Source organism: Topomyia yanbarensis, chromosome 3, assembly GCF_030247195.1.
Source record: "Topomyia yanbarensis strain Yona2022 chromosome 3, ASM3024719v1, whole genome shotgun sequence".
NCBI classification, from domain to species: Eukaryota; Metazoa; Arthropoda; class Insecta; order Diptera; family Culicidae; genus Topomyia; species Topomyia yanbarensis.
The window spans coordinates 54,401,869-54,428,632 of record NC_080672.1 but is presented as its reverse complement, the minus strand read 5'-3'; the positions used below and the strand labels follow the sequence as shown (position 1 = coordinate 54,428,632).

Sequence of the window (26,764 nt, the reverse complement as noted above, 5' to 3'; positions counted from 1 at the left end):
CTTCATTCCACATTCGTTTTTTTCTGTCGAAATCCGTCTGCAAATCCAAACTGCGCGTTGTTTTTATTTTCGCCAGATGGCTGGCAAAGTAGAGAGTGTATTTCAGAAACTTAATTATGTGGAAATCATTTTAGGGACCTATTATGTACAGCTCGATCTCGATTAATTTGATGATAGTTTCATTATAATTATCGGTGAACAACACCATTTAGAAGCAAGTTGAACGTCAATGATCCGCACGATCATAATCAACCAGTGCAAGTGTGATAGCTTGCTCATTGGATAGTAAATAAAAAATCGAATTAGTGATCGTAACTTCGAGACGGTCAACTTTGTTAACAAACATCATTCAATAAGGTGGAGGCTAAATTTATGATTCAACAAAAACTCCCAGTTTCCGAAATAAAAACATGGATCATCTTCTGCCATAAATTTAACATCAACAAAAAAGTTAAAAGTAGTAATATGTATGAAAGATGCAATTCTACCTAATTTTGAGCCTAAACTGTAAAAACAAATCCAACAGTAAAAATATGAGAAGTTCCGAACTCACACGAAGAAGGAAATCTTTCTGGCTCCCTATCATAGCTCATATTCAAAAGCTTTGTAATTTGAATCGTTCATGACACATATTACGAACTTCCATAGAATTCTGGAAAACTGGCATTGACTCAGAACGCCTAAAAGAAACCTAAACAATAAATATTATTTATGTTCGATGTTTACTCAGGTTAAACGTTTATCTCGGTATCGAACTAAAAAGAATATTCTTAGCATTTCTAATGAAGAGAGTCATTCTATTTCCCTTCCCTTCGGCAACTTCTTGCAAATATTGAACCAAAGAGACAAACATCGACAACTGCATAAAAACAAGGACAGGTAGGTAGATAAGTGCAGGTGCAATTTTGCAGTTTCCAGAGTGAACTGAGCTGAGGAAGCAGACTGCACAATATTAATGACGATGATGCTGATGAATGTTTCCCGTAACAAGGCAGATGTTCGGTGGTGGCTACCTTTTTATCTCTCTCTCGTTCACGCAGATTTCTTGTCGATCGTTTACAGCTCTGCTCTGCCTTGATATTATTCAATCCTTTCAAGTCAGCTTGACTTCGCGACAGCAGCCTTCGGCGATTGATTGCTATCGATTACGGTGCTCGACGTCGGCTTCAGTAGAACACACAAGATAAAAAAAAACAAGTAAACTGAACGTTGCTTCTCGCGTTCACTTCACTTCCATAATTATTGGCACTTCTTGTTGTTGCTGTTGTTATTAAACTGCTTTTGTCGATGCTACTGGTACCCACTGTTTGTTAATTCACTACACAAACAAGACACACATTTTCATTCAACTTTACGATATGCCTCGCTTGCTGCTAGCGAGAACAAACTTCTCAAGGGCTTTTCCACCACTCTCCCGGACACGATTTGGCGTAGAAAAACTGGCTGAAGTGTTGTTCTATTAGATGTTTTCCTCTTGCCGAAAAACACAAACTAATCACACTGGCCTTGCATTATCCTGCTGATGATGAATTTTTAAAACATTCTCATTGATCCACCCCACACAGCTGACCAGCAGTGTATTCAATCACGTTTACGCACTTTGCATAATAAACACACGATTCGGATCGCGGCCATCGATTTGTATCGTAATTTTTTTTTCTGCTTCACACAAATTGACCCGAACAACAAAACCTCTAACCACAGCGATTCGAACGCCGACGGAGAAAAACACGTCCGCCTCGTACACGGGCGAGTCACGAACACGACGATCGTCCGTTGTTTAGCGGTATGAACCGTACCGTATGAACGTAGCCAATGAACGCCTGATGGAGAATGAATTTGTTAAAATGCGGCAGGTAGAAAGAGACGGATGACGAACGAAGACGAAACGGAACGCTTTTTGAAATATGACAGCTAATGACAAAATAACGGTTATCGGTTAACGGCATAGACCCATTGAAAAATCTTTGGGCCATAAGTGAAATATTTCGATTTTCATATTCACCCTGTAGCTATTAAAAAGACGGGTCATTCCATGTCAGATTTACAACCAAAATTTTAATTCCTTATAATTACCCGAATAGAAATGTACAGTAACAAAACCGTGATTTTCACTGTGACAGTACAGTATGTTTACAATAATTTACAGTAAGTTTTAGTGTTATGCTACAATACAAAAACAATAAACTTTAACGTTTTTATAGTAAATTTCAATGTAAAATAGACTTGTACAGTGAAAAAGGGGGGTGGTTATGTATCTTAACATTAAAAAAATCAGTTTTTCTCCATACATTTTTTTCTCGAAAACAGTAAAATTTAATGTGAATGCACTGTATCAGTTTTTTGCTGAACAGTGAAATTTATTGTTACATGAAATTTTGTTGTAAACCTACTGTGAGAACTTGGCATCAAACAATGTTGAAACAGTAATAACTATAATATTTATTATTTTATGATTGTTTGTAGGGTAAATGCTATTGTAAAATTCTATCCGGGTATTCTTTAGCTAAAAATAATTGACACGCATTTTTTGTTTTGGTTGAAAATGATATTTTTCAAGTTATTAGTTTTTGAACTTTTGAGGTTTGTAAAAGTGAACAGTTTTCAATCACTGATAACTCGGAAACAATTCGATATATGGAAAACAATATTAAATAAAAATAGTTCCGTTTTCAAATGAACTTACCAAAAAAAATTACAAAATGATTTTGTTTATTATATAACTTATGAAATCTTCGATTATTAGAAAGATTGTGTAAAAGTTTGGGAATGGATATCAAAATACTTTGCGAGATATTACAATTATAAACTAAAAATTAAGCAATGTTACACTAAATTCAGTGATAGGCCTGTTAGAATTGAAATCTCTTGCAAAATACTTCGAGTTCCACTCTGAAATTTTCACACTATCATCTTAATATCAAAGATAAACTCAAGATAGAATGGTCAGAGATTTCCCATGTACCATCAAAATATGACCCCTCGTTGAACCCGGTTCACCGTCAGGGTGACAGCTCTTTAATAAAAATGCGTATCTATGACAATAAGTTTGTTGTGAACATATAAACCAATTTTTCGGCAGCAAAATAACAAACCGTGAAGTACTTATAGCTCGATAATTTAATATTAATTCTTCAAAAGGGCTAATAAGATTTTTGTAAACAAACCTATTTCGGTCATTATTCCGCAGCCGAGTTGAATTTTTATTTCGACTATGTTTTTTATTTCGACTATGTTAGTCACATTTTCTTTTTTACATTTTAACGACATTTGATTAGCTAGAGATTACTGAGTAGGGAAAGTTCTGAAAATTAGAGCCATACCCAACAAACATCAGGAGCTGAACTATAAGACTACTTGTCTGATTAAAAGCAGATTAAGGCCTATAGCAGCTGAATAAAACTTTCGCTGAGCTATTTAAACATTAACAGTTTATTCAGCTAACTTAAACTCAAGTATTCGCCAGTTCAAACTAGGCTGAACTATACCACTAACAAATGTTGCAGCAGCAATATTAGGGACGATCCATAAATGACGTAGCATTTTTTGGGTGATTTTTAACACCCCCCTCCCCCATTGTAGCATTTCGTCACAAACTTCTATATACCCCCCTGGTAATTACGTAACTTGACGGTAATCCTCACCCCCCTCGTTGTCCCCGTAAAAAATTGAATGAAAATCAAAAACGATGTTAGTTAGATGAAACGGGTAAGATTGTCGTGACATCAGGTCAACCCCTGTTCCCCTTTAAAAAAGCTACGTAGCATGACATGACCCCCTACCCCCCTGTCGTCACACATCATCACAAAATACAAAGTTCCCCCCTCCCCCATATAATTCTACGTCATTTATGGATGATCCCCTACATGTCTTCAAGAAGTTGTTTCCACCTATAGATTTGCCTTTGACTTTTAGCTGAATTATGTGTTTAACATGGGTAATTGTTCCTACTCCAAAAATTGACACGATTAGCAAAGTATGACGAATGGTAACCGACCTGGGTTCGAATCCCAATACAGGCACATTTTTTTTTTACTTTTACATGAAGAACTTCTCAAATTGGCACATTTAGAACCCTTTTCTTATTCTATTTGTTGCTTCAACGGTTTGCTCTTGTATCATTTACACAGTTTCCTATAATTTTATGCAGTTGATTAACAATTTAAATTTCGTCGTTGCTAACAAGAAGAATTAGCATTAGCAATCCTAAAAAAATCATACCAATGACTTGCATATACATACACACTTAACTCAGCCAACGGAAAAATTAGTAATTTTTTCAATGTAAAAGCTTACCAAATCACACGCGCCCTTTTGTATGTAAATTTACTTTTTAATCGAAATTGTCTGTTTACTTGTAAAACATGAATATTCTCATATTGAATACAAGAGAAACTTTTTGCTCGAACGTTGCTGTAAATTTTTGACACCTGCATTGTTACCATGGATTTTTTTCTACTTATCGACTTGCAGACAAATGTATAATGAATTAAAACGTATTTTCATTCCAATAAAATTCAATTGATAAAAATAAATAAACTATTGAATTCGAATAGCGACTTCCGCTTACCAAAAAAAAGTAAGATTGAAAAGAAAATTATTTGGCTGGGAGTGGTAAATAAACCGACGAGATTGTCCCCTTAGAATTATAAATGGCTTCAACCCATCATTCAGTTACCACCACTTTCTTATGCACCCATTTTTACTTATCTAAATGTTTTGTGACAACCTTAAGTCCTCATGTTGGATACAAAAACGTCTAAAATCATAAGTTTTCGCAACTAGTAAATTGTCTAATTTAAAATTCCCGAATATTCTAAAAAAAATCGAACAAAAAAAATCAAATAACAAAACGTATCGTAGGCTGGGATTCGAATCCAAGCCAACTAGGTTAACTCAAATCAACAAGGTAATACAATTTTTTTCTAACTGTAACGTAACACTAATAAAAAATATGGCTTCCAAAGAGATTGATGGCGTATGTAACTTAAAATAAATATATTTTTTTAATAATTTTCCTATGATCATTCTCTCAGCTGAATAGCGGTAACGAAAAGGTTTATTGATAAAGCTGAACTGTGGTTCGTGCTGAATAAATTCTCCAAATCCCTCCGGCACTCGCGCCAAATTTTGTAACACGAGCATTCGCGCGTTGTACTTTGTACAACACTGATAGTCTTTAGAATGCTTCGTGATCCGCATCATTTGGAGCACTACTTTCTTCTGCAAACTTGGGCAGTAGATAATGGTCTTTAGGATGAGCGAATTAACATGATGGAATTCTACCGCCAGGTGGTGCTAGTAAGCATTATTTTTTTTCGATCTACTGTATCTAAAGTATCTGATTTTTCAGCAGATATGTGTCTTCGGCAATGTTATTCTAGTGATCAAAGCCTACGAGCTGGTATGCGAAATAGTTTGGTATTCTGCTACTACGTGGCGCTAGTGGCCATACCATTTTTGGCCTACTTATCTCGAATTCCTGATTAGTTAGAAGGACGGTATCTTCGATATAATTGCACAAGATATAAATACCTACGAAGCGAAACACTGAATAGTTTGAGATTCTACAACTAGGTAGCGCTAGCGAGCATGCATATTCATGATTTCTGAATCTCAAGTTTGCAACTATTTAGAAGTATGATAGTATAATTCATGTCATAAGTGAGCTATACTATATTCGAATCAAATCAGTACGTTGAAGAAATTGAAGAACAGTTGTGCTTGTTTAGCATTTTTCTGTATTTAGGAAGGTTGTGTTATTATTTTTGTGCATGCCCCTTTTACAGATTACCATCGTGAGTGGTTTATTGGTGTTACAGAAATGGTACACATGAGTTTTACGACTTCCAAATCTTAATTTCTTTGCGTACATGTTCCAAAATTATAAATGAATAAATTAGTTTAGTTGAGTTAGAGGAACGTCATCTGACAATTTATTAAACTTATTTTCGGAATATCATCGATTTATTCTTTCCCTTGTGATATTCATCATTTTTGGTTTAAGTTCGTAGAAAAAATAGAACAACGACCTTCCAAAGAGACGAAACTGAGATACAGTGGGTCGAAAAAATTACACGCTCAAGTTCACTAGCGCTTCCTAGTTGAAGAATCCCATATTATTCGATGTGCAACCACAGGCTAACAGACATAACACTATGAGGGAATTCCCTCAAAAAACATCGATCCGACAATTTTCCCAGAACGCTAGCTCTACCTTTTTTCACGGTCCCAAACACTCATTTACTGGTTGGTTACCCCTCAGGTTTAGGAATAATTTTTCACTAGTTTCACCCCATATGCCCAGTAAATGAAAAGGACGAAGAATTGTTTTTGAGTGTTATGTCTGTTAGTCTGTGGTACAACCTCGAAGGTATTAATCTCATGAGCAACTTTGACGAATGCACTTACTCGCTAAAAAATCAGGAAATTGAGATACCTTAAGTTGAACAACTGACAAGCTCACGGTAGTTTTCTGAAGCAACCGTTATACCACCTCATAGGTTTTGATCTGCTTAGCAACTTCGTCGAAGATACTGACTTTCTAAAAAATCTAGATCTTGAGATATAGTAAGCTGAAAAAATAACATGCTGACTAGCGTCACCTAGCAGCAGAATTTTATATCAAACTATTTTATCTTTCACTGACTAGCTCTTGATCTTCTGAACAAGTTTGCCGAAGGAAGTAACCCTCCACATGATCGAGATCACGAGATATATTGAACAGAATATTGTTTGGTCGAACTTCCCGCATCGCGCGTTTCATTGGTCTGGTTTCATCAAACAATTTCAGATTGTATTGTTGCACTTGAGGTATATCAGTTCACAAAAATGAGTATATTCTGGTTGCAGTTGAAAATCGAAATAGTGAACTTTCGCATTTCGCCAGTCAGTATTTTACTGAATAATGTTTATGTACCGAAAAAAACAGAAGAGCTGATAAATTCAGTGAAAAATATTGCGGGTTTCAGTAAATTATTCAAAAAATTACTGAAAATCGCTAAAAAATGAAAACTATTCCGCAAATTTTGAAACAATTTGCTGACAGCTCCTTAAAAATGTCACTTTACTAAGCAAGTCGTCAAAATAAATTACTGAACAAGTTTGGGCTGGGTCAGTGTGTGCGCTTTAGTTTCCCACTCTGAAAATAGGGAAAAAACGAAAGGCGCAAGTCAATTCTTCGATCTTCAACTGCAACCAGAATATCTTGCCTAAAACATGATTTCTGAGGAATACATAGTGGTTTGGCATTGATAAATGTCTTTGGAACTAAATGATAACGAAAAATCCCAGTGTTGTACGAAGTACAACAGCGCGAGTGTGACCGTTAAAACGTTTATAAAACCACGAAATGTTTGTTGGGTAGTACTCAAGTAAGAGCGTGGCTTTTCTTTTGTCGGTTCTCACGGTAAAGATAGACAAGTCTGTCTATGCCAGGAGACATACTGTGAACTCAAGTGATTCGTAGTTATGTTGCCTAAGCTCGACCCTCACCAGCAGAAGACAAAAGTTACGCCCGTAGGATATTAAGCCTGTTCTAATGACCATGCCACTTCTACACTAAAAAAAAGTAAACGTTATGCCTATTGACACATAGATTTTTGCAATTAACGGAGGCATATAGACACTCTTTGCTGGCACATAAACCTAATGTGTGTATTTACAAGAAATATTAATCTTACATTCTCATTTCATAACTATTAGGCACATAAAACCCCATTCTATAACAATATGCACATATAACTTATGTGTGTGCATACATAGTTTATAAGTTGACACATAGAAGGTATGTGTGCGCATGATAACAATAGCATTTCTTCTTCATATGAATTTTAAGCGGTTTGAAGCAAATAGAATTAACGTTTGGATTTTTTTCAGTGTAGTTTTCCGATCTGTATACTTCAAATCCTTGCGCTTACTTGAGTACTATGGCTCTAATTTTCATAACATTCCCTACCCAGTAATTTCTATCTAATTGAAAGTCGTTAAAATGTAAAAATGAATCAACATCTTTACCAAATACATATTTGTATTTGCTAGGACGCAAAAAGTTTTTAAATAGATATTCGTAGAATGTTCTCCCTTTTCAAGTGTTGTCTTTTATCAGTGATTTTTCTAGCTGCGAAAGATTTCACATTGAGCTTACAACGAAACATTTCACACGGCTATCATATGCCGATATTTTTCGCATCGGGCCCAAAAATTTAAAACGACCGCCCATCAGCAGCCGATAAGTTTCAGTTCAGCGTACACATTTCAGATTCCTTTTTCATTTTTTCTGTTTGCTCGGTTTTGCGGTAGCCGCCGTTGAGTTTAAGGTTTTTTTTCGAACCCGAATAGATTTTGTCCGTTTTGTATCCTACGTTTGCTGAGGGATTGTGATTTTTCAGCTTTGAATGTTGCCGTGGACCTTTTGAATAATATAGTTCCCCATATTTTGATCGGAGATCCCCGCTGTGGGTATGCATTAACGTTTTTTTCTGGTTCATCTAACTTTATACGCAGTGGCCAACGGTACAAAACCTCACTATGGATGATTTACTGGCCAAATTTGAGGAGTTGGTTCTACATACACTGGAAGCAGAATCTCGCCTGGAGGACGAATTCCAGGTAAGAGGGATACAATAATTGACAGCGACTGTGCAGATGCTAGTGTTACGCCCCGCCAGAGATTGCGCTTGCTAATGCAATTCCAATGGGAATTTTTGTTAGGGTAGTTGTAGCAATATCCGCTGTGCCAAGGTTGATTAAAATCTTCAATCCCCTTTTTTGTACAAAAATTTGCAAAATTGCGTCTTTCGTATTTGTTTAGATCTGTCTTGTCCCATCGCTCTGTCTTATAAACAGCAGTGACATGTTTGTATTTTAATCCGCTTTGTTCACTATAAGAAAACATGCCAGTAGTTAAAATACGCCATTGCTGGTTTTGGTTCCTAAGTTGCACATTAAATGCATTAAATATAATTACGTATATTATGAGAAATCAAAATTTTCCATTGATTTTTTTTTAAAATACGCAATTGCACACCATATGCAGGTCAAAGTAATTTGAAATAGTTAAATTGCATCGAATAGTAATAGGTCCTTATCCCAAAGTAACTATATCTGCTACTGTAATTATAGGGTAACTTACCTTAAATTTAACTAGAAATAACATCTGTCGATCGGATGCTTGTTGGATCATGTTTTAGTTGTTATCCTGTACGGATTTTTTTGTGTTATTTCAGAAATGCACCCAGAAAGTGGACGATTTTGTGCTGCAGGCCATTTGTAGCGGAACACCAGTTCAGAACAAGAAACGTCCAAAACGGCTAGATTCGATAGATGACTGCGGCCGTGATCAGGAGCACGAAACGTCGAATGCATCCAACAGTAGCTCTACGGTATCACGTGCAAGTCACAAGAAGAAGAGCGTCCATGATAATCATCAGCAAGGGATGGTGCAATCAAAACCTCCACCGGAACTTGAAGAAAGTCAAACTCGTCCAGGTCGTACGGCTCGTTTGAAGGCTGCTCAAAATTTAAAAGAACCTAGTTTATCCTCGAAACTGCGGCAGCCTGGCATTACTATTAAGAAAGAGCGAATCTCGACGGGCGTTAAAAAGGACCAAATCGAACCGATGGAGCTGGATGAGGAAAATGATGCCAACTTGATGAATGGCGTGGCTCCGTTGGAACAAAACAAGGACCAACCCGAAAAGAGGAAATCAAACGACGAAGGATTTGGGAGCACTAACGAAAAGGAGAAGGAAGCTGACGAAGTTCCATCCAGAGAAATGTCCATTATGGTTATTCCGGTACCTGTTCCAAAGGTTGAGGTACTGTCGGATGATGAAGCCACTGAAAAGATGCCACCTCCTTCAATGCCTCCTCCATCGTTGGCGCAACCGAAAACAAGAGCTCGGCAGAAGCGGATGGACAAATCAAAGACCAAAAGTTCACACACATTTCCGGTTCCGATCAAACGGGAAATAGATACCGATGAGACTTCTTCGGCAGTTTCATCGTCAGAGTCAACGCTATCGAATGTCTCTACAACAAAAACTTCGGAACGTGTTCGAAAGAAGAAACAATCGGCTCAAATAGAGATGGAAAAAGTGCACATAAAAACGGAAAAACTATCGATGGAAGAAAAAGTTAAGGCGAGCAAATCTAGAACAACTGAAAAGGCCTCAGCTAACACAAGTCCAGCACAATCTGAAAAATCCGTCTATGAAGATGCTCTTGAAGGTGATGCTGTGATGCGTCATGTTGCCGTATCTCTAGATAAAGTGGTCACCGGGCCAGTCGAGAAAAATCAAACATTTGCTATAGATAGTAAAAATGGAACATTTTCCGTGCCTGCTTCAAATGGCACCTTTGTTCTACCTTCTCCGACGGGTGCCGCAAATGGTACTTTCCAGATTAGATCGCCGGAAAATGCTGTCAATGAAACTTTCGATGTACGTCAGCTGCCCGGACCGGGTAACAGTACCTTTGTGATGGAAAACAAAAACACCAGCGAGAAGCAGCAGGCACTTATAAACGCTAGCATCATGACCGAGGATAATTCCCAAACTGAAGAAAGTCCGGAGAAACCCAAATCTAAGAAACCTTCCGTTGCGAAGAAACCCGCAACTTTAGCTAAAATCAATCCTAAGAAACACCACGAACTGTTCAGTTTACAGAGTCCTATCAAAACGCGAATAGAAGCTTTCGAAAAAGCGGCCATCGGTTCTCCAATGCATACTCGTACGGGAAAAGTGACAACCCCCAACCAGCCAGCACGACTGCCACCAAAAACATCTACTACCCCTCTTGCGTCTCAGCGATTCCCATCAACTGCTAAAGTCACAACGCCAACTACGCAGAACTCACTCCTCCAGGGCAAAGGCATATCCTCGTCTGCCTCTAAGCTGGCCCATCTACAGAAAAGACCGATAACCGCATCCGGGACCCTCGCCAAATCGCAAAGTCTTTCCAGGGAACCGAGTTTTGACCGATTGACAGGCACCCTATCGGCGGCCTCCTCCAGTTCATCGCTGGCCATAGACGAGAAAAAGAAAAAACGCGAAGAAAAGCAACGTCTTGCGCAGCAACAGCGCGAACAGATCGAGAAAGAGAAACGTGAACACGCGGAGCGATTGATGCGCGAAAAGGAAGAAAAACATCGCAAACTGGTCCAGGAGAAGGAGGAAAAACTTCGGGCCGAGCAGGTCAAGAAGGCCAAAAAGATGGAGGAGTTCGAGAAGCGGCGTCATCTGGAGGAATTAAACCAGCGACAACTAGCGGAACTGAAGCGTGAGGAACTGGCGAAGCTGGAACAGCAGCAGAGGTAAGTAACGATATCCGGGTTAACCAACATTTTTATCAAATCTTTTTTTCGGCAGAGCCGAACGGGAACAGGAGATACTCAAGATAAACCAAGCGAAGGAGAATTACGAAATCAAACTGCACAAACAGATGTACCAACAAAAGTTGCAGCAACAGCAGAAACTCCAACAGGCCAGTCTCCAGCAGCAACAGTTGCTGCAACAACAGAAACAAAAATCCGGTTCTACGGCAGCAGCTCCAGCGGAAAAATCATCCAAGGCTTACTTCAACTTCGATATGATCCAAACGGATGATTCGACGGACGACGAAAGCGTCAGTTCTAGCAAAAAGACCAAACGTCCCCCTCTGCCAGCGTGGAGTTCTAGTAAGTATCTACCTACCATACACCTCAGCGCGCTGGAAACAACGCAAAGCTAATTCTGTAAACATTTTTTTGTTTTCTATTATAGAAGAATCCCGGTTCCAACTTATCAGGACACAAGCGGAAATACACTTGAAGGTGATCGATCAGTTCTTCTCGGTGGCCCCAATGACACCGGACTTGCGTGAAATCTTCCCCTCAATTGATGCCCGAAAGCTAAAGCGAAACTCGAGCGCTGTGTGGCGGACACCGCCACGATACTCGCAAATGCCCAAGTACTGAATCCGTTGGGTGCCCCCTCTTAATTACTGTCTATCTTAATTGACTCAATACTAGCTACTAACGTAAATATTCAAATGATAGCTTGTGTAGAGTGTAAGTGTTTCTGTGTTTGCGTGTTATGAGCTTGGATCATCGCAGTCGAATAGAGTATTTTTCGAACATTCTGAGTGGACGTATTTTACAATGTTTATGTGGTCCATCAAAATACATAGTAGAACAGCCCCCCTAACAAATAATCTGATCGCAGTGACATTTCCGATACAAACTCGATCGACGCCCAAAAGCAATTTATTTGTTTACGTCTCTGTGTTATGTTAATCGTTCGATCGTAGAAGAAAAATCAACGTCGCGGTATCATTCATAGAAGCTTCAACACGTTTTTGATTACTGTTTATTTTCGCTTCGAATAAGTATTTCTGATTCAGGGGGACTTTTGTTAATATATTTCTTTGTCAAAAAAAGAACATCCCCGTTATTTTGATCTATACCGAACTCGTACGCATTAAGTATTAAAACAATATTCAATAAATATTCCAACATTTTTAAAATCTGATAACCTGTCTTTTTATTGTTATCAGGATAACACGACTTGTTTGAAAGAAAACCCATTACCAACACTCGTAGACGGAGTCTGTCATCCTGATTCAAGGTGTGGATTCCTGAAACGATAATGGGAATTGGTCGGTGTTAAGTCCGACCGGACTAAGTGACAATATATTGATTTCGAAAAAATGAGTTATAAAAAACGTTATAATTGGACATTAATTTTTGCCATAATTCTTGTTTATTGTTACATATTTCAAATCTGGCAAGAGTTTAATGTAGCTGAAGAAATTCTCCAGTGCCATCATTATCTCATTTTTGGATGTTTCGCGGCTTAGTTCGGTCTGACTTAACACCGACCAATTGACAATTAGGACGTTCAGTGATTATGGGGTCTGTCCTGAAACCAACGATCTCCTCCAGTCTTTCTAGTGAGCATAGCATAGCATCTCTTCCGGCATTCGCGCATGTCATTTATCAACCCCGGTGTCAATATATTTAAGTACTTGGTTGCAGAGATTCGAAATCTTAAATTGAAATGCCCATTCCCGCATAAATTTACCGCAGCCAGCATTCGATTTCAACGTATGTCTCATTCATCCTTCCAAGCTGACGGAAGTTTCGCTCTGAATCGAATGCTTTCAGTTCAGCGGGATGGCTACCCTCCTCCTGATAATAACATGGATGTCGAACAAGATTCACCTTCCAAAAATTGCCCGAATCATAGAATATGTCAATTGTATTTGCCTGGTCTTCTTTCGGACCAAAAATGAACCATTGAACATATTACAAATCTTGCAAAACCTGACGAAACAGTTCACGGCTGTCACTGAAATTTAAAAAAAAATCCCGTCCTGATAAACTTAGAGTTTTGGTAGCCAGCTCAAAGCAAGCAAATGAGATTGCTTCTTCCGAGCTCTTTACAAAGGAATATTTTGTCGATGTGCCTGCTAATAGAGTAGAAGTAGATGGCGTAGCCCACGATGAAAGTTTGACATTTGAACAGCTGTTGGAGTACGGGGCTGGCTGCTTCAGTTGGTGAAAATAATGGATTGCAAACGTCAGAAGTCAGTATTAATCGTGGGCGATGGTAAGAAATCATACCTTCAATCAAATTCATGAACTGCCTGTAGCAATGGACCTTATTGCTACAATGTGTTGTGAAAAATGCGGCGAGAATCACAGATGACTCTTGCAGTAGGAATGCTGAAAAGTGTTCTTACTGTGTGGAGAGTTTGCATGATATCTCAGCATGTCCCGCGTACAAACTACGCGGGGACAGACTAAAAGCAACTTTGCTAAAAGGAAAGCCACGGCACCATCCTCAACAAACATCTATGCTCTCTTGCCTTATGACGAGGGCGAGGTTGCCTTCTAACGAGGTCGACGCTTCTTCCCCTAAATTTCCTCATAAAAAGCAGAAGGTGTTCGCTAAATAACATAACTGTTGAGCGGGAGCTGACAAAACGTTATTCGGCCGTTACTGGGATTAAAAAGGTTCAGTCAGATAAACTGCGCGTAGTCGTCACTGACTTGAAACATGCCAATGATATCGCTAGCAATAGTCTATTCACGATAGAGTATCGCGTCTACATTCCCTCTCGCGATGTGGAGATTGACGGTATAGTAAGTGATGCGGGTCTAACTGTCGATGTTTTTTTTTTTTTTATCTTAAATACGTTTATTTAGGCCCAAATGCTTTAGCTTAACGAGGCCGATAATTCATTTTTTTTTTTTAATTACATGTCACATGTTAGTGGGGGAAAGGAAAGCCGTATTTAGGGGCGGCTTGCTCCCCTCTTATGTAAGTAAAGGAAAAAGGTAGGAAGTGGGATACATATTGTGTAATTGACATCGTCGTTTGCTGATTGATCATTGTGGCGGATATGCACACTTTGTTGTAGTGTTGTAGTTTCCAGCCTGTAATCGCAGGGGCGAGGGGAGGGTCGATATTTTGGATAATTATTGGCACTCTGATACTGTCATGATGTTCTCTATATCATCTGCATGTGAGGTATGTCATGATGTTCTTAGTAGACGGTTATCAAGAAGGGTATGCACCGAAGACTCGTGAAGCAATGCCATATTGTAGATACAGGGATAGGTTGGTGAGATTCTACTGTGAATGAGAGAGGGGAAAATGTATTAAACTTGGACATGAATGGTTTTCAAAAAGATATAGATAAGAAAAATATAGGGGTGGTCACGGCTTGCCAGGACGTCCCGGACTGGCACATAGGGTGATCTACCTCGGGCCCGAAGGGAATCTATTAGTTGGGACCTGGCAACACAGTACTCTGCGCACAGCCAAACAACATGCTCGATGTCGTGGTAGCCGTTCTCACAAACACAATGATTACTTTCAGCAAGCCCTATACGACGGAGATGCGCGTCAAACGAGTAATGGTTGGACATGATCCTTGACATCGTACGAATAAAGTCCCGGTTCACATCCAACCCCTTAAACCAAGCATTCGTTGATACCTTCGGGATAATGGAATGTAGCCACCGTCCCAGATGCCCATTGCTCCATGAGGTTTGCCAACTATCGAGCGTCCTCTGACGAGAGATACTGAAAAATTCGTTGAAGCAAATTGGTCTTTCGTAAGTGTCGCCTTCTAATGCGCCCACCTTGGCTAAAGAGTCCGCCTTCTCATTGCCCGCAATAGAACAATGTGACGGGACCCAAACCAAGGTAATCTGGTAAGATTTTTCAGATAAAGCACTCAGATATTCCCGTATTTTCCCCAGGAAATACGGTGAGTGCTTTCCAGGCTTCGCCGCACGGATGGCCTCAATGGAGCTGAGACTATCCGAAACGATGAAGTAATGGTCTGAGGGCAGGGTGTCAATGATCCCGAGAGTATACTGAATGGCAGCTAATTCTGCGACGTAAATTGAAGCAGGATCATTGAGTTTGAATGAGGCAGCAAGATTTTCGTTGAAGATACCGAAGCCTGTGGACCCGTTGAGAATTGATCCGTCAGTGTAGAACATTTTGGCGCAGTCGACTTGATGGTATTTGTTATAGAAAATATTTGGGACCACTTGTGGGCGAATATGATCCGGAATTCCACAAATCTCTTCCTTCATGGATGTATCGAAAAATACAGTGTGATCAGAAGTATCTAAGAGATGAGCACGGTTGACGTTATACGTAGATGAATTGATGTTCTGTGCCATGTAATCGAAGTACAAGGACATGAATCGGGTCTGAGAATTAAGCTCGACAAGCCTTTCGCAATTTGCAATCACCAATGGGTTCAGAATATCGCATCGAATGAGTAATCGATATGAGAGGTCCCAAAATCGATTTTTCAGAGGAAGAACGCCCGTCAGCACTTCGAGACTCATCGTATGGGTCGAGTGCATGCAACCCAAGGCAATACGCAAGCAACGATACTGGATTCGCTCCAGTTTGATGAAATGTATGTTCGCAGCGGAGCGAAAGCAGAAACATCCGTACTCCAACACTGATAATATCGTTGTTTGGTACAGCCTGATTAGGTCTCCTGGATGGGCACCCCACCATGTTCCAGTTATTGTACGGAAAAAGTTGATCCTTTGTTGGCACTTCTGTTTCAGATACCTAATGTGACATCCCCAGGTACCTTTAGAGTCGAACCATACCCCGAGATATTTGAATGTTGAAGCCTGAGCAATAGTTTGATCCATTAATTGAAGCTGTAGTTGCGCTGGTTCACGCTTTCTAGAAAATACGACTAGCTCAGTTTTCTCCGTGGAGAACTCGATACCCAGCTGGAGAGCCCAAGCAGACAAATTGTCCAAGGTATCTTGCAGTGGTCCTTGCAAGTCGACGGCTTTAGGACCTGTAATAGAGACCACACCGTCATCTGCAAGCTGCCTTAGCGTGCAGGAATTGACAAGACATTCGTCAATGTCATTCACGTAAAAATTGTAGAGGAGAGGGCTTAGACATGAGCCCTGGGGAAGGCCCATGTAGCTAAATCGTGATGTCGATAAATCGCCATGCGAGAAATGCATTTGTTTTTCAGACAACAGGTTTAGCAAAAAGTTATTTAAAATTGGCGAAAGACCATGCTGGTGCAACTTCTCATAAAGAATGTTGATCGAAACTGAATCGAAAGCCCCCTTAATATCCAAGAATACTGATGCCATCTGCTCTTTGTTAGCATATGCCATTTGAATTTCTGTTGAGAGCAACGCAAGGCAATCGTTCGTCCCTTTGCCTTTGCGGAAGCCAAATTGTGTATCTGACAGTAAGCCATTTGTTTCGACCCAATTGTCGAGCCGAAACAGGATCATTTTCTCGAACAACTTCCGGATACAGGACAGCATTGCAATCGGACGATACGAATTGTGGTCAGAGGCTGGTTTTCCTGGTTTTTGGATGGCGATGACCCTCACCTGTCTCCAGTCATGTGGGACAATGTTACCCTCAAGAAACCTATTAAATAAATTCAACAAGCGTCTTTTGGCAGAGTCTGGCAGATTCTTCAATAAGTTGAATTTGATTCTATCTGGCCCCGGGGCTTTATTGTTACATGATAAGAGAGCAAGTGAGAACTCCACCATCGTAAACGGTGTTTCGTTCTCGGTATTGTAAGGCGACGCGGCGCGGTAGATTTTCTGTGCCGGGGCGGAATCCGGACAAACTTTCTTGGCGAAATCGAATATCCAACGGTTTGAATATTCCACGCTCTCGTTAGTACTGTTTCGGTTTCGCATACGTCGGGCCATGCCCCAAAGAGTGCTCATCGATGTTTCTCTTGTTAACCCGTCGACAAACCGGCGCCAGTAACTGCGTTTCTTAGCTTTCATTAAATTTTTCATTCGCTTTTCTAATATCGCGTACACTCGATAACTAGCAACTAACCCGTCGTTTCGGAAGGTTTTATACGCGGCAGCTTTCTCCGCGTACACGTTTGAGCACTCTTTGTCCCACCACGGGTTGGGAGAACGTTTTTGGGTGTTCACGTCGGGTACTCGTTTCGTCTGAGTTTGAATCGCGCTATCGAGAATCGAGTTGGACAAAAACTTATATTCTTCCTCCGGGGGAAGTACCTGTGTTGAATCGATAGTTTTGGATATCGCAGCAGCGTAGCTCTTCCAATCAATGTTTCGTGTGAGGTCATAGGGAACATTGATTGGTGCCGATGGTCTTGAACCAGTGGTGATTGCAATTACAATTGGTAAGTGGTCACTACCGTGGGGATCAGATATTACCTTCCACTTGCAATCTAACCGTAGTGATGTCGAGCATAAAGATATGTCCAGTGCACTTGCTTGCGCAGGTGGTCTAGGGATCCGTGTCATTTCCCCTGTGTTCAGAATTGTCATATTGAAGTTGTCACAAAGGTCTTGAATTGTCGAAGATCGATTATCGTCGTATAGACAGCCCCACCCCGTACCGTGAGAGTTAAAGTCTCCAAGAAGCAGGAGGGGCGAGGGAAGGTGTTCAATCACGTTGGAGAATCTTCGATATCCCATCATGGCCCTAGGAGGAATGTAAATAGAAGCAATGCAAAGATCTTTGCCTTTGATTGTTGTTTGACAAGCGACAACTTCAATGCCTGGCGTCGAAGGGAGGTTGATTCGATTGAAGGAGTAGCACTTTTTGATCCCTAAAAGTACCCCCCCCATATGAGTCTTCTCGATCCAAGCGGATAATGTTAAAATCGTGGAAGTTGAGGTTTATATTAGAAGTTAGCCATGTTTCACATAGGGAAAATGCATCACAATGATTGTAATTTAGCAAGTGTTTTAATGAATCGATTTTGGGGATAATACTTCTGCAGTTCCACTGTAAAACAGTGATCAGATCCCTGATTCCGTCTAATAAGTTAGCCATCGAAGGATACGATCGCTGTAAGGAGGGGCCATTGTTCAGTCAATTGTTTTAAAAATGTTCTTACTGTTGGTAGAATAGCAACCAGCAAGCTTTTCATAGGATCGGTAATGTTGAAAGCTGTGAATATCCAGTCCACAATGTCAGAAAATTTAAGGAATCCCGTTTTAGGGTGAGTTTCTGACTGTAAAATTGGAGCACTTGGGATTTTTGGTGCCCCAGGGAGTGCTGGGAACTCCTGGTTGTATCTCAATTTCCCAAAACCAGGAGGTATTATCTTCGGATTTGTACCAGCACTTCCAGTTGATGAATTATTTTTATTTTGTACCCTTGTTTGGGACAACCTAGGACCCTTACGAGGAAGTTCAGGTGAGTTTTGATTAGGTCTTTTCCTAGAGTTTCCAAGCGGAGCCAAAGAATGCCCCTCGCAAGGGTCGTTAGAGGCGTTATCGTCAGTTGGCAAGAGAGCGAATGGGTTTTCGGAGATAAGTGGAACAGCTCTTTTAAGCATTTCTGCGTAAGAGCGTCTGGAGCGATCTTTGGCGGATCGCTTCAGTTTATCCGCGCGAAGTTTGTACGTTGGGCATGTCAAAAGTGCATGCGGATTCTCCCCACAGTAAACACACTTCTCAGCGGGCCTACTGCAAGTATCATCCGCATGGCGTTCCCCACATTTACCGCACCGTTGCTTGTTGCTACAGTAGGTGGCCGTGTGACCTAGCTGCTTGCAATTGGAACAATTCATGACCCGCGGTACAAACAGGCGTACAGGTAGACGAGCTCCTCCCACTTCAACGTAGCTCGGAAGTGCAGATCCGGCGAAGGTTACGCGAAACGAGTCTGATGGATAGTAATTACCATCTTCGATGGACTTTGAGTGCAATTGCTTGCACTCCAAAATCTTAACTGATTGAAGGTTAGGGTCCTTAAAGCGGCCAGCCCCATCATTCATCAGATCATCGACAGTTAGACCCGCATCACTTACCACACCGTCGATCTCCACATCACGAGAAGGGATGTAGACGCGATACTCCAGCGTAAAGAGGCTATTGCTAACGATATCATTGGCCTGTTTCAAGTCAGTAACGACTACGCGCAGTTTATCTGACTGAACCTTTTTAATCTCGGTTACGGCCGAGTAACGTTTTGTCAGCTCCCGTGCAACAGTTATGCTGTTTAACGGTTTATTTTTGGGCCGAAAGTATACCACCCAAGGACCAGCGGATCCATCCTGGTAAACCTTGACTCGGGGGGGCTGTGAGACATTGGGGGGAAGTGGATCGATCATAACATTATCTGTCTCAGTATCAGATATATGTTCTTCTTCCCCATAATATTCGTCTTCGGAGGGTGATCCTTCTGTTTGTTCCATTTTGTTGCGGGAGCAACACGCTCGACCGCACTGTTTAACTTAAATCAAAATAAAAAATCAAAAGCAATAAAAAGAAAAAAAATCGATAAGAAAAGTAAAAAACAAAACACTTCACCAGTTGGTTCCTGACGAGCTGGTAGGTGAATTGATCCTTCGTTTGTTTTATCCGTCACCCGCGTGACCTTCACACAATAGAGCTGATATAGCTCGTCTAAACAAAGCCGTCTTTCAGGCAAGAAAACTGTTTAGTAACTTCACTGCACCGATATCGTAGGTAATAACTATCACTCGCGGGACTGTTTATTACTAATGCTTTACTGCAGCCTCTGCCACAGCAAGCACCTTCGTACCACCGAAAAAACTAAACCACACCGGAGAGAACAAAAAGCACTTGTTTCCCGGTACAAAGTTGGGTTACGAATGATGACTGTCGATGTTTTGATGAATGATGGAGTTGGCCGCTGTAAGGACCATAACCTTCAATCAGTTAAGATTTTGAAGTGCAAGCTATTGCACTCATTGTCCACCCATCAGACATGTTTCGCATGACTTTTGCCGGTTCTGCACTTGCGAGTTACGCTGATGTGGGAGGAGCTCGTCTACCTGTACGTCCGTTTGTACCGCGGGTCATGAATTGTTCCAATTGCAAGCAGCGTGGTCATCCGGCCACCAATTATAGCAACAAGCAACGGTACAGCAAATGTGGGGAACGCCATACGGATGATGCTTGCAGTAGGCCCGCTGAGACGTGTATTTACTGTTGGGAGGATCCGCATGCACTGTTGACATGCCCAACCTACAAACTTCACGCGGATAAACAGAAGCGATCTACCAAAGTTCGCCCCAGACGCTCTTACGCACGGACCACCTGTCGATTGTAATTACAATCACCACTCGTTCAAGACCATCGGAACCAATCCATGTTCTTTAAGACCGCACATTAAAAAAAAGCGTACAAGCTTTTGTCTAACTTGATTCTCGATATCGCGATCCAAGCTCAGATGAACTAGTACCTAGCGCGAGCATTCAAAAACGCTCCCCCAATCCGTGGTGGGACAAAGAGTACTCAGAAGTATACGTAGAGAAGGCTGCGGCGTATAAAGCCGGGTTACCCGCTAGCTACCGACCAGGGATATCAGGGGCCACATTATGCTACCAATTCGAATCGACTTTTTCATACAAACTTGTATACAATAAACCAATAATGTCACCCCAGGTTTGCAGATAAGTCTGCAAATTGCAGATTTTTAAATTACACTGCAGTTTTTTCAGACTGCAGATCTTTTGCAGATATTTGAGTTCTTTGCAGATTTTTGTGGACGTCATGATGTAGATGACGAATTCTGGGACCACCAGCTGTGCAATACTTACAAATATTTCGTTCTCCGTATTGTAGAGCCTTTTGAAGAGATACTCCGTTCGCTCCAAAAAACCCAATACATTTATACAAATACAAATCTGTAGTATATGTATATTAAATATTTCATCATTTCAGTTGGTGCACCATATTGACGACTCTGATAAACGATTCTGTATAACTTGAACAGGTTTCGAAGACGGAGTACAATTTTGGGATGAGTTGCTATCCACTCGTTGTTTGGATGGTAGCTAAGCGTTCTCGAACCTTCGGATGTAAGTTTAATCGAGAGTTTCCCACACTATATTTAGAATATACGGCAAGCTTAGCGCGAGTAATCGAATAATGTTTCAATAGCCTACAGCTCGCCAGCATCTATTTTAACCCGCCTTTTCACCCCATCAGCGCAAGTAGAGTGGAAATTTTCCACATACAACCTGGCTAAGACAAAACTACGCAGCAGACTTCTTTCAACCACTATGCACGATTTTCTTTCAGCAAAAGAATACGTTAAAACTTATAAGAACGAAAACGGTTTTGTGGACGTTATTGTTGGCGCAAGAACTCGAACTGAGACTTTTATTCGCTCTCTTCGACCGCTTCGCTGCTCCTCCTTGAGCTCCAGGCCAAAAAAACCTACTGGAGTCTTACCCCGTAACATTCGTCCCCGACTTCTCGCCAGAGTGGAACCAGCCCTTCTCCGGATCAAAGCTCACCGACACCCTCAGCCAGGGGCGAGGAAAAGCTACCGGGACTGAAAACATCGGATACCCGCTCTCAGAAACATGCCACCGCCCGGAAACAGGGCCCCCTCCAGTGCTACAAATGAATCTGGAAGGGCGGATTCGCGCCAAACCCGACACCCAAAACGGTTCAGGGTACTCACACGACCAAAGACTTCCGGACCATCAGTTACTTCTCTGCATTGGTAAAACCTTCGAGCGAATGTTCAATTGTAGATTAATCACCATACTCGAACAACGCCACGCCTTCCGGAAAGGGAAGGGCATCGGCCTCCACATTGCCGCCCTTGATATTGACAAGGCATGCAACATCGTATGGCACGAGGGCATACTTCGGCAGCTTGACGGCTGGGGAATCAGAGGAAACCTTGGCCTCTACGTACAGCGCTGCCTACAAAACGGCCAATTCCGAGTCGGAGTCGGCGGCAGCGAATCTGGTACTTACACTGAGGAAAATGGAGTACTCCACGGATCCGTCCTGACGGTCACCCTTTTCCTCATCATCATAAACTCCATATTTGCCACTCTCCCCAAGGGTATATTCGACTACGCCGACGATATAGTAGTGGCTGTGGCGGGAAGGACCGAGGGCCGAACTCGCATCAAGTTGCAGTCAACGCCATCTTCAAGTGGGCAACCTCAGTCAGCTTCCGGCTTTCCACCTCTAAAAGCTTCCTCATCCAACCTTTGCTCCACATTCCATCGAGCCACCGACTGCCCAATCTAAATGGCCGATCCTCTAATAACCTACAAAAAGAAACCGTTCATTCTTTGACTTACACTGGAACAGAAAACTTCTTTTGGCCTCCACTTTCGGAGGGTAAAGACCGAACGCGCCAACCGCAAAAGACTGGTACAAACCATACGTGACCAGCACCGGAAGTGCAATTGGAACCCCGCGCTCCAAAGAAGTGAAGCACTGATCCATAGGAATTAACCACATCCTGCCCCACTCTACCACGGGTCTATCTGGACGGCATGGAAGTTACTGTCCAGCATACCAGCGAAACGCGCCTGCATAGAGACCGGCATCGTACCATTTCGCTGGAAAATCACTCCGGTCATCCTTCGGCGTGCGCTGAACGTCCTCGAACGGACATACGGAGGTGATAAATCTGCAACGATGAAAACAGTTCGAGTCCTTGGAACGCCCAACCTTCCCACATTGACATATCCCTATCCCAGATCCTCCGGACTGGAGAAGCCCCTGAAATTTCACGGTACAACGACGCATCTCGAATGACACCCGCATTTACACGGACGGATCGAGGAAGAACGGTGAAGTAGGAGCTGAAGCCAGTAACGGCGAAACAGACTCATCTCACCGTCTCCCGCCAGAATGCTCGATGTTTTCCGTCGAAGCCGCAGCCATCGCTCTGGCTCTGTCTCAACAGCCAGAAGAAACTGCAACCACGATATTCACGGATTCCGCACTCGGCAATAGAGATCGAAGCCGATTTCCTCACCTCACTTCATTGGATTCCCATACGCTGAATCTGACTTCCTGGCAGCGCGCGGTCGGAGAGCCAGAACTCTCACCAAGGCAGTGCCAGCCGCGGACATCATTCGGCATTTCGCAGAGACCCTCAAAAACAACTTCATCGGTCACATGAAGGTTGGCGCCATCCAAAAACCAGTTTGCGTATTGCCTTGGATTGCATGCACTCGACCCATACGATGAGTTTTGAAGTGCTGGCGGGCGTCCTTCCGCTAAAAAATCGATTTTGGGACCTCTTATATGGACTGCTCATTCAATGCGATATTTTGAACCCATTGGTGATTGCAAATGACGAAAGGCTTGTCGAGCTTAATTCTCAGATCCGATTCATGTACTTGTACTTCGATTAAAGGGCGAACACGAAATTATTGCGACACATTCAACAGGGCATAACTTTTTTTACCATTGGGTAAAAATCAACCAAATTTTGCACACTTTCTCATTGATGTGTATTGTTTACATGCTGTCAAACTCGAAGTCGTGTTTTTCGATTCAACGAAAATGGAGGTGAACCAACGCGAGTCGAGAGAACAAATTCTGGAATTTCCTGAGCTGTCGCACCGGCAGTTGGGAAAAATGTTGAACATTCACCATTCAACCGTCTCCAGAGTGTTGAAGCGGTTCCAGGAGCGGTTGACGTTGGACCACGGCAAAGGAGCTGGAAGAAAACCGGGACCGGAGAACAAAAAGTCGGAGGGAAAGGTGAAGCGGATGATCAAAGCAAATCCCAACGTCTCAAGCCGTGATTTGGCTAAAAAGATGTCGGCATGTCGCAGAGCTACGTCAAGAATGCAAAGAAGAGAGCTGGACTACATACATACAAAGTACAGAACTTCACAAACCGCGATGAGCGGCAACAATCGACGGCTAAAATTCGGGCACGGAAGCTCTACGAGAAGATGCTGACAAAATATGGCTGCTGTGTGATGGACGACGAAACGTATATTAAAGCCGATTTTAAGCAAATTCCGGGGTTGGAGTTTTTCACCGGCAAGAGCAAGTTCTATGTGGACGACAAATTTAAGAAGAAGAAAATGTCGAAGTTCGCCTCCAAATATCTCATTTGGCAGGCCATCTGCTCTTGCGGACTGAGGAGTGAGCCTTTCGTGACAAAGGGCACAGTAAATGGCGAGATCTACAAATCTGAGTGGCTCGAGAAGCGCCTTTTGCCGTTCTTGCAGCAGCACGACGAAGCTTCGCTATTTTGGCCAGATTTGGCATCATGCCACTATTCTAAAAGTGTCCTGAAGTGTTATGAGGCCAATTCTGTCCATTTTGTTCCAAAGGACATGAATCCGCCAAACTGTCTGGAGCTGCGCCCAGTGGAGCAGTACTGGGCAATGATGAAGCGGGAACTTCGGAAGAGCAAGAAGACAGTCAAAGACGAGAAGGACATGTTAAGAAAATGGAAAAAAACTGAGAAACTGGTACCGGATGACACTGTAAAGACTTTGATGGAGGGCATCAAGCGAAAATGCGTTCAATTTGACACTCAAGGCTCCATCGATTAACTTTTATTTTGATTTTTGAAGCAAATATATGTATAAAACTACCCTAAAATTTTGGTTTGATTTTAAACATTATAAGAAAATTGGCATGACATTTTCGGTGTCGCAATAATTTCGTGTTCGCCCTTTATATGGCACAGAACATCAATTCATCTTCTTATAACGTTAACCGTGCTTATCTCTTAGATACTTCTGATCCAACTGTATTTTTCGACACATCCATGAAGGAAGAGATTTGTGGAATCCCGGATCGTATTCACCCACAAGTGGTCCCAAATATTTTCTATAATAAATACCGTCAAGTCGATTGCGGCAAAATGTTCTACACTGACGGATCAATTCTCGACGGGTCCCCCTGGCTTCGGTATCTTCAACGAAAATCTTGCTGCCTCATTCACACTCAATGATCCTGCTTCAATTTACGTCGCAGGATTAGCTGCATTAGTATCTTTTTCAGCTCAAGATACTCCAGCGTCTTCTTCCCTCGGCATGATACTGTACCTTGACGTGACCGGCGGTTTTTTCACCAAAGCAGTATTATAGTGATTATATCACATAAATGATGATGGCATGATTATTGTCTTTTTAGTTAATTTACTTTGTGATCCAGTTTAGTATTTAACTTGGCGACCTTTATTACCCACTTATGCCATGGTCGGGTTTAGGGCCAAGTTCTCTCTGGGCATGGCGACGAGCCTTGACTTGGGGCTCTCCTAAATTTGGACTGTACCATGTCAGGGCTCCCGAAGATGATAATATACCAGACGAACTGTGGCAGCTCTACGTGATCATTCACGCACACCTAAACCCGCGATCCCAAGCACGATAGTACCCCGTGAATAATTCTGATAGCATTCACAAATCTACAAACGCGAACCACCGGGCGCCCGTTTTCGCGCAGTCACCGGTCGATCACGTCCGGAAGTCTACCCCATAGCCGCACGGCTACAGAACCGAAACTATACACGCGAAGCTCCATACACGCCATCACACGCGACATAAATAAACCCACGCGATTGAATACGCTACCATACAAACTTCTGAGTCCCTCGTTGCGATAGACAGGGGCGAACATACAACCGCGATCGTCCGCGCACGAATAATCTTTTCTTTATTCGGCATGTTTTGATACCATTTATTACTATATCTCTATACTATACCCTATCATATATATACAAATGTACAAACGCTCGTGCCTTCGCGATAACACAAACCTGGTCTCAAATGCAAACATGCAATTGCAATCATCTACACATACTTACGCCCGCGATTTCGCCAACATTGGAACACCCCAGTAGTTAAGTAAAAGCTGTAGAAACTATAAACTTACAAAGGGGCCGTACAATAATTACGTAAGGCTTTTTTTAGAGCCTTTCAACCTTCCCCTCCCGCAGATAAGAGTTCGTAAGATTTTGGTGAACTCCACCTCCCCCTACATAAGATCTTATCATGATTGATGTAATTAAAAAATAATATTGTTAATTCATTAAATTGTTCGATAGCGAAAACGATACTTTTAAAATTATGCAAAGAAAATTCAGGACAAAATTTAACTATACTCATCTGCAGCGATTTTGTTTGCATCGTAATCTCGCCCTATAGAAATTGCAGGAAAACTTTTGGGAGATATTCAGAAACTCCGATTTGGTCCACAAAATTTGCTTCGCTATGTTCCACATCCTTTGAATCTATTTCCTTGTGATGCAGAACTGAAAAGAATATATAACCTCTTCTGGTGTGAATTTATTATGAGTTCCAATTATAACGCTTATCGCACGCATATCTCTCTCATCTTCGAATTTTCTTGAAGTAAAATACAGTTTACACTCTGAAACTATTCGGCCAACAAGAAATTTTCAAAAAAAATTGAAGCACACTGCAATTCCAAGTCTGCCCTTCCTTGACAATGACGTAAAATATGCGCTCATTTCGTTTGAAATACAAAATGTTCATGGCA

General features: G+C 41.7%; 2 protein-coding genes across 2 annotated transcripts in view; one reads left to right on the top strand and one right to left on the bottom strand.

Moving 5' to 3' along the window:
* LOC131686737 (activated Cdc42 kinase Ack) overlaps positions 1-1,807 on the bottom strand; it is a 77,185-nt gene extending 75,378 nt beyond the window's left edge. The window contains exon 1 of the mRNA XM_058970675.1: positions 1,014-1,807. The gene's annotated coding sequence lies outside the window, so the exon portion shown is untranslated. The remainder of the gene's footprint in view (positions 1-1,013) is intronic.
* A 6,439-nt stretch (positions 1,808-8,246) lies between these two features.
* LOC131690390 (inner centromere protein B) lies at positions 8,247-12,512 on the top strand. Its single transcript, XM_058976119.1, has 4 exons — positions 8,247-8,610; positions 9,228-11,314; positions 11,370-11,677; positions 11,763-12,512. The coding sequence occupies exons 1-4, from the start codon at positions 8,530-8,532 to the stop codon at positions 11,954-11,956; spliced, it is 2,670 nt and encodes an 889-aa protein (XP_058832102.1). The 5' UTR covers positions 8,247-8,529; the 3' UTR covers positions 11,957-12,512.
* The last annotated feature ends 14,252 nt before the right edge of the window (positions 12,513-26,764 follow it).

Bases quoted from the DNA above. Each gene is read 5' to 3' on its own strand.
- LOC131690390 (XM_058976119.1), top strand. From the start codon at position 8,530: ATGGATGATTTACTGGCCAAATTTGAGGAGTTGGTTCTACATACACTG. The intron at 11,315-11,369 runs GTAAGTAACGAT...TTTTTTCGGCAG, and splicing joins AAGCTGGAACAGCAGCAGAG to AGCCGAACGGGAACAGGAGA. The intron at 11,678-11,762 runs GTAAGTATCTAC...TTTCTATTATAG, and splicing joins TCTGCCAGCGTGGAGTTCTA to AAGAATCCCGGTTCCAACTT.